Source organism: Rhodamnia argentea, chromosome 4 (genome assembly GCF_020921035.1).
Source record: "Rhodamnia argentea isolate NSW1041297 chromosome 4, ASM2092103v1, whole genome shotgun sequence".
Taxonomy (NCBI): Eukaryota; Viridiplantae; Streptophyta; class Magnoliopsida; order Myrtales; family Myrtaceae; genus Rhodamnia; species Rhodamnia argentea.
This window is the reverse complement of record NC_063153.1, coordinates 19,135,872-19,149,776: the sequence shown is the minus strand read 5'-3', so window position 1 is coordinate 19,149,776 and position 13,905 is coordinate 19,135,872. Positions and strand designations below refer to the sequence as shown.

The window sequence follows — 13,905 nt, the reverse complement described above, 5'->3', positions numbered from 1 at the left end:
GAGAGAGAGAGAGAGAGAGCGATGAGGCGTCGTCGAGGGTGAAGAGAGAAACGAGAGGCCTGAAATCGCCGAGCCGCTCGCCTTCCGTGTGCGTGTGTTCATGCGAGCTCTTGGCCTTCGGCTCACCTTATCCGATCCTATCCGCCATCTCTCTCTATCTATCTATCTCGTACCTTGTCCCCAGCTTTTTTCTTACAATCTTTAACACACGCCCTTCAGAGAACATCCTCGTTACCCGCTCCCGCACTTCATTTTAATTCAATTCAATGCAGCGTCACTTTCTCTTGCCCATCCATGTCTTCCCCCCCGTGTAAAGGGCGCTTACTCTCAAGCAAAAGCAAGAAAAATGTCTCCTTGACTGGGTTCCCTTCTGTATCTGTTGCTTCCTCCTGCTTCCTCTGAGCTGCTGAGATTAAAAAAAAAAGAAAAGGTTTTTGCCCCTACCCTTGTTGTTTGCATTGGAATTGATACTCCGGGTTCGAGCTGTATTCCCCAGAAAACAGAGTTCTTGAGCCAGAAGAGGGTGGTACCCAAGATTTTCTCGGACGGAGATTTCTCTTCTTGCATGCAGTTTGGAGCTGTGGATTCGATGAGTTCAATCTGCGTTCCACAGTTATCACCGTCGCTTGGGAGGACCGGTTGAAGGAAAGTCCTAGAGAACCAGCCCAACTGTCAATTTCATCTCTCTCCTGGATGCGAAATGGCTCCCAAAGCAGGCAAAGCGAAACCGCACAAGGCCAAGGGAGAGAAGAAGAAGAAGGAAGAGAAAGGTGGGTTTGCAATTGCATTGTTATTCTGCTGTCCTAATCGTCCCACTCTGCATTTCTTTCCCCTTCGTTCTTCCCGTGCTTCGAAAAATTTCAAAACTTTCCAGCTCCAAAGCCTGGAAGACAAGTAAAACAAATCAATGGGAACTCTAGCTTAATGCCAAGATTCTCATATGCTCCATCAAGATTCTGGCCTCTCTCAATCTTATTCCTACTCCGCTTTGTCTGCTTCGAAGTCTTTGGACACCCGTTCAGGCAGTCGTTTAGATTCAGCCACATTCAACTGATGCGGTGATGGGTTTTTTGTTCTTTTACAGTTTTGCCCACCGTGGTGGAGATTACTGTGGAGACACCAGATGACTTGCAAGTGACACTCAAGGTCTGAACAATTTTCTCACGTTGTTTATGTCCTAATTACCAAGTGTTGACACCCATTTGTCTTGGTGGACATGGAGACCATCATGGTTTAAGCACCAATGATTTCTTAACTCCTTCTTGATGGCATCACGACATAGCTTGCCGTCACGCCTAAGTAGGCAACCTCACTTCATGCACACCTATGAAACTTTCGCTATCGATTATTTGACTTCAAGTAAATTTTTTAGTAAGATAGAAACTAGATTTTATCAATAAGCAAAATAACGTTCTTTGCATTGTCTTAATACGTCTTCCCTTTCGACGGAACGAAACTGATCATTTCGCAAGAATCACGAAAGAAAGTTTGACGAAACGTGGAAGTACTCTGAATCCCTCCAAGGTTAAAATGGGACCCGTGTCGTCGTCATTGTCGTTGTACAGCGATTGGTTTTTGCAGCAGCTTGTGCAAAAGGATGTTTCTTCACCCTGGTGAAACAGTCCTGGAAATTTGGTGGACGAACATGGTTTGCTTCACGTGGAAAGCTAAAGCACAAAAACCTGGAACCTATTCGACCTTAACGCGTAGTCTTGGTTCGGATTGGCGACAGGGTATATCTACGGACAGGATCTTGGATGTGCGCAAGCTCTTGGCGGTCCACGTCGAGACGTGTCACTTGACCAATTTCTCCCTATCTCACGAGGTAAAGCAGCCGAGCTCTCTTCTCCTCTGCACTTGTCTGCTTCTGAACAATTTGTTTTTTTATTTATTTATTAAAGTTTTGTGGTGGGTCCCATTTGGCATTTACACTAATGTCGCCATTATGCGGTGTTTTTCTCCTATAGGTTTTAGGGCCAGCATTTCTGAATTCATCATTTTTTTTTTCAATGACTAAATTAAAATTTTACGCTAAATTTTAAAACTGAATAGGAAAAAAATTAAAAGGTTTAAAATTGAATTAACTTCCGTACGATAAGTTTAGGACTAATCGAGTAATATTTCGAGAGTTGAACTTACATATCTTAGCTGGCCAAATTCAAGATACATGGTCCTATGTTCTCTTTTTGCCCGCATAACAGTTATCGTGTCCTTTTGGCTTGACCAAATTTCGACACACTCAAACTCAATTCGGCTCTTGAAGTCGAACTACAATGTAAACTATGGGATCCAATGAAGTGCATGGTCCCTCGTATCCCAATGAATGAAGCATAGCATTACATGAACACGGTCCCTCCCTATCAAAATTCCCTTTCCATGATTATTAGTCCCAAGGGTCATGACTAGTCAAATCCAAACTGTACTTCGAAATACCAAGGGATCAATAACATCGTGGGGTACCCAATGGTCGGCCTGGATTCAAAGTCGAGATAGGGACGGAAAAAGGGTATGCTAGGAAGTCATCTATGGATCGAGAGGATGCACTGACGATAGTATTTCCCATGAAAACGGGTTCGGGGGCCAAGACTCAAGGACTCGGCGGACATTCTTTCTCTTAAGCCTTGTCATCTTACCATCGGTGAAGGTAAACTGTAAATCGAGTGATTTTTTTACTTTTTACTTTTGACTTTTTAATTTTGATTTTTTTGATAATAAATTTGTAATAATGAAATTTAAGCCAAAAAATAAAAAAAAATGAAAAATTGGAGCCCCTATAAAAGCTCGAGGATTCAAAATTTCCTCACTCGCCTTCTTTGTTTCTTGGGTCTTTGCAGAGGACTACACCGAAGAGCTCGCGATCTCGCACATACGTAGACTCCTCGACATCGTCGCGTGCACCATTTCCTTCGGCTCGTCCTCTTCTTCTTCTTCATCCCCGAAAACCCTAGCTCGAGCCGTCGCCAAAGACTCCTCCTCCTCCAAGCCTAACAGTCCGTGCGACGGCGCGCCGTTTCAGAGCTCCGGACCGGACGCCGATGAGAGAGACGCCGCTAATTGCGATCCGAATCTCAAGTCGGGAGGCGAGAAGAAGGCCGATTCGATCCAGAAATGTGCCGGCGTGGTGGCCGACAAAGGGGACGCGGCATCGGCGGTCTCTCTCTGCCCACCGCCACGGCTCGGGCAGTTCTATGATTTCTTCTCGTTCTCGCATCTCACGCCTCCTGTCCAATGTGAGTTCCTTTTTCGCGGTTTTCTCTAAGTTTTTGGTGAGGAAAAGGGGCTGGATGATGCTTTCCAGTGGCTTTGATTAGGGAAAGTCAGAGCTGTGTTTCCGGGGGCTTTGTCCGATGTCTTTTGTGGTCACTTAGTACTTTTCTATTGAGTAAGGGAAAGGACAACGGTGGTCTCAACGTTTTGAATTGTGTAATCCAGTTCTTCTCTATGGTTTGATGAAATGCATGTTTTCATCAAAGTAGATGATGCTCTTTTTGATAATTTTTCTTTGGCTTTTTCTGCAGACATCCGGAGATCGACACGTCCGTTCCTCGATGATAATACAGAAGATGATTTCTTCCAGATAGATGTGAGGACCTCACTCCTTTCCAGTCATGTTGTACTCCACCACTTCTATCATATATAGATTATGCCGTTTAACTTCTAAGATTTTGGTTGCTTGGGGTTGAATTCTGGCTGTAACTGTGTATGCAGGTGCGGATTTGCAGTGGGAAGCCAATGACTGTCGTAGCTTCAAAGAAAGGGTTTTATCCTGCTGGAAAACGAATTCTTATAAGTCATACTTTGGTTGGCCTGCTTCAACAGAATAGCAGGATTTTTGATGCTGTAAGTCTCAGAAATCGTATGAACTGTCTCGCGCTTGCTTTCTCCTGTCAACTTTGTTTTCTGCCCTCTGTTTGGCCCTCTTTGATATTTTAATTGTTTGGTTTTCCTTCTCATTTCTTATGGTGTTACTCGACAATTCAGATCATAGAAACTTGCTACTAGCCATCACATATTTAGCATTTTTATTATACTATGCTTGCAGGCATACAAAGCTCTCATGAAAGCTTTCACAGAACACAATAAGGTACATACATCTGATTGTATTGAATTTGCAATTCTGGTAACTATTGAAGTTGCAAGACAATAAACTCACCCGAGTTACAATATTAGTTTGGAAATCTTCCGTATGGGTTCCGAGCAAACACATGGGTCGTTCCTCCAGTCGTCGCTGATAATCCTGCAGTGTTCCCAGCGCTTCCTGTGGAAGATGAAAATTGGGGAGGAAATGGTGGTGGTCATGGACGAGATGGCAGACATGATTACAGACCGTGGGCAAAAGAGTTTGCCATTTTGGCGGCAATGCCCTGTAAAACATCAGAGGAGAGGCAAATCCGTGATCGCAAAGCATTTTTGCTTCATAGTCTCTTTGTCGACGTTTCTGTTTTTAAAGCCGTCGCTGCAATCAAGCACCTCATTGATGCAAATAATTGCTTCACATCTGATCTGATCGTTTCAATGTTGCATGAAGAAAGAGTTGGGGATTTAGTTATCAGGGTGACTAAGGATGCCCCTGATGCAAGTTTAAAACTGGACTGTAAAAATGATGGGAGTCGGGTCCTTGGCATGTCTCAAGATGAGCTCGCTCAGAGAAACTTACTTAAGGGCATAACTGCTGATGAGAGTGCTACAGTACATGTGAGTAGCGGAATGTTTCATTTGACATAGTGCATGCAAGTCGAAAATGTAATTTATTTATGTAGTGTATCATATATTAATTTGCAAGTCATTTTTTTTGGTAGGATACTTCTACTTTAGGTGTCGTGGTCGTTAGGCATTGCGGCTATACGGCAATTGTTAAAGTCTCAGCTCAGGTAGATTGGGAGGGAAATCCACTTCCTCAGGACATTGACATTGAAGACCATCCTGAAGGGGGGGCAAATGCCTTAAATGTGAATAGGTCAGTAAATAATTTTTGTTGTGTATTGCTTAAACGTCTTGATAGTTTTCCCAATTATCGACTGTGGTGCTCATTTCAACTTTGACCAGCAGCCTGCGGATGCTCCTGCACAAGTCATCCTCACCTCACTCATCCAGTGCTGTTCTACGGACACAAAGTTCAGATTCTGAAAATTTACGCTCTGCTAGGTCGCTGATAAGGAAGGTCTTAGGAGAAAGTTTGTTGAAGTTGCAGGGAGAGCCTACTAAATGCACCAGATCTATCAGATGGGAATTAGGGGCATGTTGGGTTCAACATTTACAAAATCAGGCTTCTGGAAAAAATGATGCAAAAAGAACCGAAGAAGCTAAGCTTGAGCCGGCAGTTAAAGGTCTTGGGAAGCAGGGTGGCCTACTTAAGGAAATAAAGAAAAAGACTGATGTCAGGACCAGCAAGTCCGAACTTGGAAAGGAAGCTACTATTTGCAGCAACAATGACACTGACAACAAATCAAACAGCATCAATCTGAAGGGACCAGAGAAACAAGATGAAGAAAAAGAAATTATGTGGAAAAGGCTGCTTCCTGAGGCAGCATATTTGCGTCTTAAAGAATCGGAAACTGGTCTGCACTTTAAGGTTTGTTTAATGGAAGAACCACTATATATAACATGTCCAAATATTTTTCAGCTCTTTTGGCCAATTTGGTCCCTGAAGAATGGATATTCTGAAATAATTTAGGTGTCAAGCTGTGCCATCCTCCAATACTTGTGCATGGTGAAAATAATATGCTCCATCTCCTTCACCTTATACACATGAATTCAAAATTTCCATTGTTATTCTTGCAGTCGCCAGACGAGTTGATTGAAATGGCACACAAATATTATGCTGATACTGCCCTTCCAAAGCTGGTTGGTTGCTTTCTGGACTGGAATGCCTCGATAGTTTCTTTTTCATAATGGGTAATTGGTATCTCTTTATTTTCTTAGGTGGCAGATTTTGGTTCCCTCGAGCTTTCACCAGTCGATGGAAGGACATTGACCGATTTTATGCACACCAGAGGATTGCAAATGTGCTCGTTGGGCCGTGTGGTAACCAAATCTGTAACATTCTTTTAAGTTTTTGTGAATTCACGTTTGCATCTTATGCTCACCTAATAAATGTCTTCAGCAGCAGTCCTGTATAATTTTTTTTTTTCCCTATGTGCAAAGATTGACAGTTCAATAGAGACACTTCAAAAGTTGCTATCTTTTGATGTCATGCTGTTTAGTTAACTGAAATCTTATCCGTTATGAAGCTTCCGCTTAAACTTCCCTCAATATGTTATATAATGGAAAGGAAATTTTTTTATTCAAATTACCCGAGTCAATCTGGGTTGAACTTGCCGATAAACTAAATCTGTTGGAGAATTACATCATGAAGCCTAACACTTCCATTCATTTCCTGCATCATGCTAGGTTGAACTTGCCGATAAGCTTCCTCATGTGCAGTCTCTCTGTATACATGAGATGGTTGTTCGAGCATACAAGCATATCCTACAAGCTGTTGTGGCAGCAGTTGAAAATGTTGCTGACGTGGCTGCTTCAGTCGCTTCATGTCTAAACATACTGCTAGGCTCACCAGCAAGTGAAAATGCCGACACAGATACTATCAATGATGATACGCTAAAATGGAAGTGGGTGGAAAGCTTCCTTTTTAAAAGGTTTGGCTGGCGATGGAAACAAGAGAGCTGCCAGGATCTCAGGAAGTTTGCTATTCTTCGTGGATTGTGCCACAAAGTACTATGCACGACCTCTAACTTTTCTTTCAGATCTCAGGGTATTCCTTGTGTACCTATGTAATTGAAGCAATCTTGCAACAGGTTGGATTAGAGCTTGTTCCAAGGGACTATGATGTAGAGTCACCTTCGCCCTTTAGGATATTGGATATTATAAGCTTGGTTCCTGTTTATAAGGTGACTAACAGTATTTTTTTTTCATTCAAAGTTAATTGGTGATTATTTTTTAGGATCTTATTGGGATTTTGACTGTTCCTGCAGCATGTTGCTTGTTCATCTGCGGATGGACGGACGCTGCTAGAATCATCCAAGACTTCCTTGGACAAAGGAAAACTGGAGGATGCTGTTACTTATGGCACTAAGGTGAGTGAATGCTCTTTTTCTGGCATCATATGGTACGCTTATCTGCATTGGAGCTGATGATTTTTATAAAAAATGAAGGCACTGTCGAAGCTGGTGTCTGTATGTGGTCCTTATCATCGAATGACGGCAGGAGCATATAGTCTTCTGGCTGTAGTGCTCTACCATACTGGTGATTTTAATCAGGTATGTGCATCATTAAGTACTCAACCACATATACAGATCACTTCTAGATATCTACGATCTGATATGAATCACATTACAACTAATTGTGATATCAGTAATGTTATTGAACAATTATGAGCCAAATTTATACTATCCGCACTTTATCTTAATTAGGTGGATTCTCATCAGAACTAACTGCTAATTTATTCAAATGTATGGACATTCAACATAAAAAAAGCCAAATCAACTGCATAACAATTGCCTTCATTCTAGTGAGTTATTGTTGACATGTTGAGTTACTGCGCAGCATTCTTCCTTACACATTTTTCATCTATCTTACGGTCGAGAATCAAATGGATTCCAAGTTTAGGTATGAAAGTATTGAACTTGGATGGTTTTGAGGGGGAAAAAAAACAGAGCTTACATTTGGTAAGGACACTGATCTCTTGACATCCCACTGCTTCACTAAACATTGACAAAGGGAAAAGAAAGGGATTCTTTCAGCATGATGAATAAAGTGGTAATTGATGGATATAGACATTTTGGCTAGGTAACAAACTGACAGATGTTTAATTTCTTTCTTTCTAAGACCTTGTACTTTACCTGTTAGCATTTAAAAGAAGTAAGTCTGATCGCTGTTCACGTGAATAAGGACTAGTGTTTTCTGTCAGAATTTGCTACTACAAAGATTCGATAATTGCTGCCTATAATCCCTACATTTCGTTTCTTGATTTGATGATGACTTTATTGAGATGAGACGTACTGTCTATGATGGAAGGTTTGATTCTTTTCTAAAGATTGCTTTAATAGCATGTTGTTTCATCCGAACTTATTAATCTTCTACCTTGAGTAGGCAACCATCTATCAACAGAAAGCATTGGATATTAATGAGAGAGAGCTCGGTCTCGATCATCCTGATACCATGAAGAGTTACGGGGACCTTGCTGTGTTCTACTATCGGCTTCAACACACAGAGTTGGCTTTGAAGTATGCTTTTACTTTCTTTTGCCAGAATATCTAACCTACATCATAAACAGGATAACCTTACTTAAGGGCTTTATCTCTTTTTCCTTTCCCATTCCTCTACGATTAAATACTTTTTCCTTAAAATGGTGAATGGTAGAGAGAACCTATTTAAAAGAGAACCATGTGACCTTTGCGTGACTATGTTAGTTCATGTTATAACTTTTGAGTTGACCCTGCATTACTCTAGGTACGTGAATCGTGCTTTGTATCTGTTGCACTTAACCTGCGGTCCATCTCATCCAAATACTGCTGCCACCTACATCAATGTAGCAATGATGGAAGAAGGTCTGGGAAATGTTCACATTGCCCTTAGGTACCTCCATGAGGCTCTAAAGTGCAACCAAATACTTCTTGGAGCTGATCATATACAGGTCTCTCTCTCTCTCTCTCTCTCTCTCCACCTCCAACCCCCCCTGGACGACAAATCATTCGTGATTCACTTGCCAGCGGCATCTTGAGAAAAACTTATTTCTATTGAAATAATGGGGGTGGGGAATTTCATTTCTACTGGGACTAGAATTTTGGACCTTCTTAATGAACAAATCATTGTAGTTGACACTTGGGCGGTCCACATTGACTTCTAGCAATAGTTGTGTGCTGTAGTATTAGGAGCAGAATGTTTATAACTGCTATGCTGGACCAACTCACTGCTATTCTCTCTGACATTAACCTGTCATTCTACAATCTATGTTAATGAGCTTGTCAAGCAACCCATTGAGATACGTTGAGTTTCCTGGTCAAGAGAAATGTGAGACCAAATTTTATTTAAGTTTTGGCAGATTGTAGCAGTAACATGACCTTCGCCTTTGTTATTTCATTTCCAGACTGCTGCCAGCTATCATGCCATTGCAATTGCTCTATCTCTAATGGAGGCCTATTCCTTGAGTGTTCAGCATGAACAAACTACCTTACAGATACTGCAGGCCAAACTTGGATCAGAGGATCTACGTACACAGGTACCACCAACTTTATTAGGAGAAATCCCCATCTTGTATTATTTGACATTTTTGCTTTGGTAAAGCTGTATTATTTGACATTCATTGTTGCTGTATTGATAAATCATTAATTTCTAGGATGCGGCTGCATGGCTTGAGTATTTTGAATCGAAGGCTCTAGAGCAGCAAGAAGCTGCTCGCAATGGTACACCAAAGCCAGATGCCTCAATCTCCAGCAAAGGTCATCTGAGGTATCAACCTTTTTCATCCGCGCCCATCCGTATGCTTCTCATCATTTTTCTGACCAGATAACAGAAGTGACAAATTTCATGTTGGTAAAATTTTGTGGAAAGTTTACGTTTTCCCTAAATTTTGTGGAAAGTGTATGTCTTCCCTGTAAACGCACGTCCTCACAATTCTTTTTGCTGCTTTCCTTGTAAGTACACTGATCACTGTTCTGGCCAAACCTTATCAGTGCTGAATGAACAGATGCTCATAAAATTCGTAATGTTGATAACCAAATCTGCGTCCATAGTTTTTCCTTTATATTTTGCCGACTTTCCATCTCACATGAAATTTCTGTGCCTGACCGTTTATTACAAAAGTTCAAGCTATTAGAGTATGGCAAGAATTATGTTTACTTCTCACGTGAAGGACTTAAGCATGCGGACATAGTACTTGTGAGTTAAAGATTAATTGAAGCCCATGTAATGGAAGGGAAAATCCATTACCTGAAAAGATTAAGCTATTAGAATACGATGTGTTTAAGTGTTGAGTCAAGGAAGAACTCTGGAATTTATAGCTGCTTCTTTATGATGCTAAAGGTATTGTATGATAAAGCAATAACTTGATTCTCTCTGTTTTGGTTAAGCGTGTCGGATCTCCTTGATTTTATAGCTCCAGATGCAGGCATGAAAGCGAGGGATGCCCAGAAGAAGGCTCGTGCTAAGGTCAGAACCACTTTTTATATCTACTCTTTTGTAAATGTCTCTGCTGCTCTTGGTTTAATTGATAATTCTGATGCAGGTGAAAAAAGTTGACCAGAACTGGGATGCATCAGGGGATTATCAGACGGATGAAACCTTATCACTTAATAATCCTCTTGCAGAGAATTCAAGTGATAAGGAAAACAAAGCTGACCATACTGAGGCTACAAAAGAGAAGGAAGATCCTTCTTTACTAGGTCAATTGATAGTGGGCATGAGTAGTGAACTGGTACAAGATCACTCTTCCGATGAAGGGTGGCAGGAGGCCATCCCTAAAGGCCGCTCACCTGCCACTCGTAGGTCTTCTAGTTCGAGAAGGCCAAGCCTGGCAAAACTGAACACTAACTTCGCAAATGTGTCAGAGTCTTCGAGATATCGCGTGAAATCCAATATTGCTGCACCATCCAAAGTAAGCACTAACGAATCGACCACCTCAGTTGTGCCATCCATGCCAGCTATGAAGAAGTTTGTGAAAAGTGCAAGCTTCAGTCCGAAGGTCAATAGTCCTAACACCTCATCTAGTTGGACTCCCAGCCCCAAGTCTGCACCAGCTAGGCCAGCTCCAGGTGAACAAGCTACTAAGACGTCTTCCTTGTCTTGTCCAATCAGTGTTCAGGCTGCTGGGAAGCTTTTCTCCTATAAGGAAGTTGCTCTGGCTCCACCTGGATCCATAGTGAAGGCAGTTGCAGAGCAGTTGCCCAAAGAAACTATTTCAGGTGAGCAGAATTCTGGAGAGACAGCTGCAGTGGAGTTGGCTATAAACGAGGCAACTGTATCTCAAGATGTAGATGATCAGGAACTTCAGAAAGAAGCAGCAGAGAATAAGTGTCTAGATGCCGAGACGACAAAAAGTGCTTCAAATGAAGAGCAAGAAAAATTAGAGGAAGGAGCCCCGGAGGAAGCCACAGTTACCACCATTCCACAAATAGTTGAAAATGCTGTGGCAGTGGAGGTTGAAGGCGCTGCTTATCTACAAAATCAACAAGGTGGCAGTGTTCTGGCTTCAGAAATCGAGGCAGTTGATAGCTTAAAATATTCAGACACGGTTGGTTTAAGACATGATGCGTTGCGAATAGTACCTGATGGTCCAACTGCTTCCTCTGAAGTAGATCTTTCACAAGTTCCTGTTGAAAATGCATCTTCATTGCAAGAGAAAAGAGCATGCTCTACCAAAGAAGTGGTGGCTGAGGAAAACGAAAACCTAGATGATTGTCTGAATGGTGATATAAGTGATAAGCCCTTGGCGGCTGAATTAGGAAAGCAAGATGAAACTGATGCTGGAAAGGAGATGACTAAGAGACTCTCTGCATCTGCGCCACCCTTTAATCCTTCCACCACTCCAGTTTTTGGCTCTGTTCCTGTTCAGGGGCTCAAAGATCATGGAGGAATCTTGCCTCCACCGTTGAATGTTCCTCCAATACTCAGTCCTGTCCGCAGGTCACCTCATCAGTCTGCAACAGCAAGGGTCCCGTATGGTCCTAGGCTATCTGGTGGCTATAATAGGTCTGGAAATCGGGTCCTCCGTAACAAATCTGGCTTCCATAATGGTGAACATGCTGGAGATGGGAACCACTTTAGCCCTCCAAGAATAATGAACCCACATGCAGCTGAGTTTGTGCCTGGCCAACCCTGGGTTCCCAACGGCTATCCAGTATCCCCTAATGGGTATATGGTTTCTTCAACAAATGGTATCCCACTGTCTCCTAACAGTTTTCCTCTGTCACCAAATGGTATTCCCTCGCTTATATATGAATACCCACCATCACCCACTGGTCTTCCCATCACTGCTCAAAATGGCTGCGAAGCATCTGCAGTTAGTTCAGCGGAATCACCAATAGATATGGCTGATGAGGAGGTTGTTGAAACTGAAGTTCCTACAGTGGAGCAGACTTCTGCAGAAGTAGTAGTTGAGAAGCACTCCGTCGAAGAAACAGCGCTAGAAAATCCCTTGCCATGCCATGGGGACACTCCTCATGAGACTGAAGGAAAGATCAAAGATGATATCCCAGAGACTGTGGATTCTGTGAAGACCAAAGAGATGGGCAATGACATAGCAATCGATCACGAGAAACCCATCAAATGTTGGGGGGACTACAGTGACGGCGAAGTGGAGATGATTGAGGTTTCAAGTTAAATACTACGAAGAACTTTTTTCCTACTCATTCACCCATTTGAAGCTCTGCTCTGTGATGTCTTGAGCTGAGTAATTAGATTCCATCCAGCAATGCTGCTGTGCAGGGTGAAACAGAGATGTCGCTTCCAGTGTACTGTGTTGTAAATGACAGCGAAACGCCGGCGCTTCCTGAAGCTTTTTGACGTTGGGTTATCACAGCATCAGAGAAGAATTTGATGACATGTACTGTGCATAGGCTGAAGAAATGAGGATATGAGTCATTGCGGGAAGGATGTATTGAGTTGCTTATTGTTAACTAATTCCTATAGACTCTATTATTTTTCAATCTGTCCTTGGTCCTTGTAATTTTTGTCGTAGTTGAGAACGGGAAGAACCTTGGAAATTTGTACTCTACAGGAGCTCTGCCAGTAATGGTTTGAGCAATGATGACTGCAATGGTCTGCACTAATAATATTTCGCTTATCTTGTTTGTATGAAAAGTTCACTGCACAACATAAATTTTAATGCATCTACAATTGTTTCTCTTTTGCTTGCTTTTCTATCATCTGTAGCTAAAGAGCTCATCCGAAATGATAGCAGCTATTAAGAGGGTGAAAGAGGTGGCTCTTCAATCTCAAAAATTTGTGACTTTATGACCAGCAATTATGTGTGTGTGTGGAGAGAGAGATTATCTTAAGTTTGCATAAGCCAAGCTGCAGAGATAATATGATGCAGAGGAGAGCCTTTTTTTTTGCAGGCTTCTTCTGCTTTGCTTAAATTACGATCGGAGCTTATGCCTGGAGATTTAGCCAGTCTTTCTATTGACAAGATCAGCTTTTTATTCCTGGAAACGTGATAAAGCTGAACATCATAACACTATTGAAGTAACAAATCGAGTAGCAAGATATATTTGTTGTCGGGCATAATCTTCTCCAAATTAGCATGAAGACGATGAAGTGGCTAGCACTATCAAGAGGGGGGTGAATAGGTGATCCTAAAGAACTTGAAAAACTAATGAGGAATTTAAACAATCTAGTTCAAAACCAAGTCAGAATTTGAGCATGAACAGCAATATATTTAGATTTACGTGTGTGCAATAAACTTTCAGATGCAATAAGTAAAAGTTAAGAGATAGAGATTTTTTTTTTGGGTCAAAAAGAGATAGAAAGGTTTGCATACGATATTTATATTGGTTCAGTTTAGATCAAGTCTACATCCACATTCTACACTAACAACCTACTGCCTGGATTTCACTAGTGAATCAATGAGAGATTACAATTAGTGAAGCTTCTCAAATGGATAGATGACATTATTTCACACAATCACTCTTTTCCACACCTCTCAAGGATTTTAACTTTGAAGCTCATGAAGACAAATATATAGAATTGAAATTCTCTTTGAACTTTGAAATTTTTGACTCTTGATTTCTCATGCTCTTCATCACATTTGTCTCCTTTTATATTCTTCTACTTCCAATCTGCTGTTGGACAATCTTCAGAAGATCACTTTCCAATCAACCCATTGCACAAGATTTTATAAAGAAGATCGAGTAGTCTTCGAGGAAAAAAATCAGAATCTCCATGGATTCAGTCACTCATACAATCGAATCT

The 13,905-nt window shown here is 41.6% G+C and overlaps 1 protein-coding gene across 2 annotated transcripts; it reads left to right on the top strand.

Moving 5' to 3' along the window:
* The first annotated feature begins 511 nt into the window (after nucleotides 1-511).
* Nucleotides 512-12,824, top strand: LOC115744611 (protein REDUCED CHLOROPLAST COVERAGE 2). 2 transcript variants are annotated; one of them, XM_030679871.2, is made up of 23 exons: nucleotides 512-770; nucleotides 1,085-1,146; nucleotides 1,733-1,825; nucleotides 2,572-2,644; nucleotides 2,835-3,230; nucleotides 3,519-3,583; nucleotides 3,709-3,840; nucleotides 4,043-4,084; nucleotides 4,171-4,695; nucleotides 4,800-4,957; nucleotides 5,050-5,572; nucleotides 5,782-5,844; nucleotides 5,923-6,024; nucleotides 6,391-6,711; nucleotides 6,795-6,887; nucleotides 6,972-7,073; nucleotides 7,152-7,256; nucleotides 8,089-8,222; nucleotides 8,449-8,632; nucleotides 9,086-9,217; nucleotides 9,335-9,447; nucleotides 10,068-10,146; nucleotides 10,223-12,824. In XM_030679871.2, exons 1-23 carry the CDS (start codon nucleotides 701-703, stop codon nucleotides 12,314-12,316), a joined length of 5,661 nt encoding a protein of 1,886 aa, XP_030535731.2. In that variant the 5' UTR covers nucleotides 512-700; the 3' UTR covers nucleotides 12,317-12,824. The 2 variants fall into 2 exon arrangements, with proteins under 2 accessions (XP_030535731.2, XP_048133887.1); XM_048277930.1 differs by lacking the exon at nucleotides 5,782-5,844.
* Nucleotides 12,825-13,905: the final 1,081 nt, after the last annotated feature.

What these genes read in the sequence shown, in the direction of transcription:
- LOC115744611 (XM_030679871.2), top strand. Translation starts at nt 701, where the DNA reads ATGGCTCCCAAAGCAGGCAAAGCGAAACCGCACAAGGCCAAGGGAGAG. An exon ending in GAAGAAGAAGGAAGAGAAAG is followed by an intron (nt 771 to 1,084) that starts GTGGGTTTGCAA and finishes GTTCTTTTACAG; the next exon opens with TTTTGCCCACCGTGGTGGAG. An exon ending in CACACAGAGTTGGCTTTGAA is followed by an intron (nt 8,223 to 8,448) that starts GTATGCTTTTAC and finishes GCATTACTCTAG; the next exon opens with GTACGTGAATCGTGCTTTGT.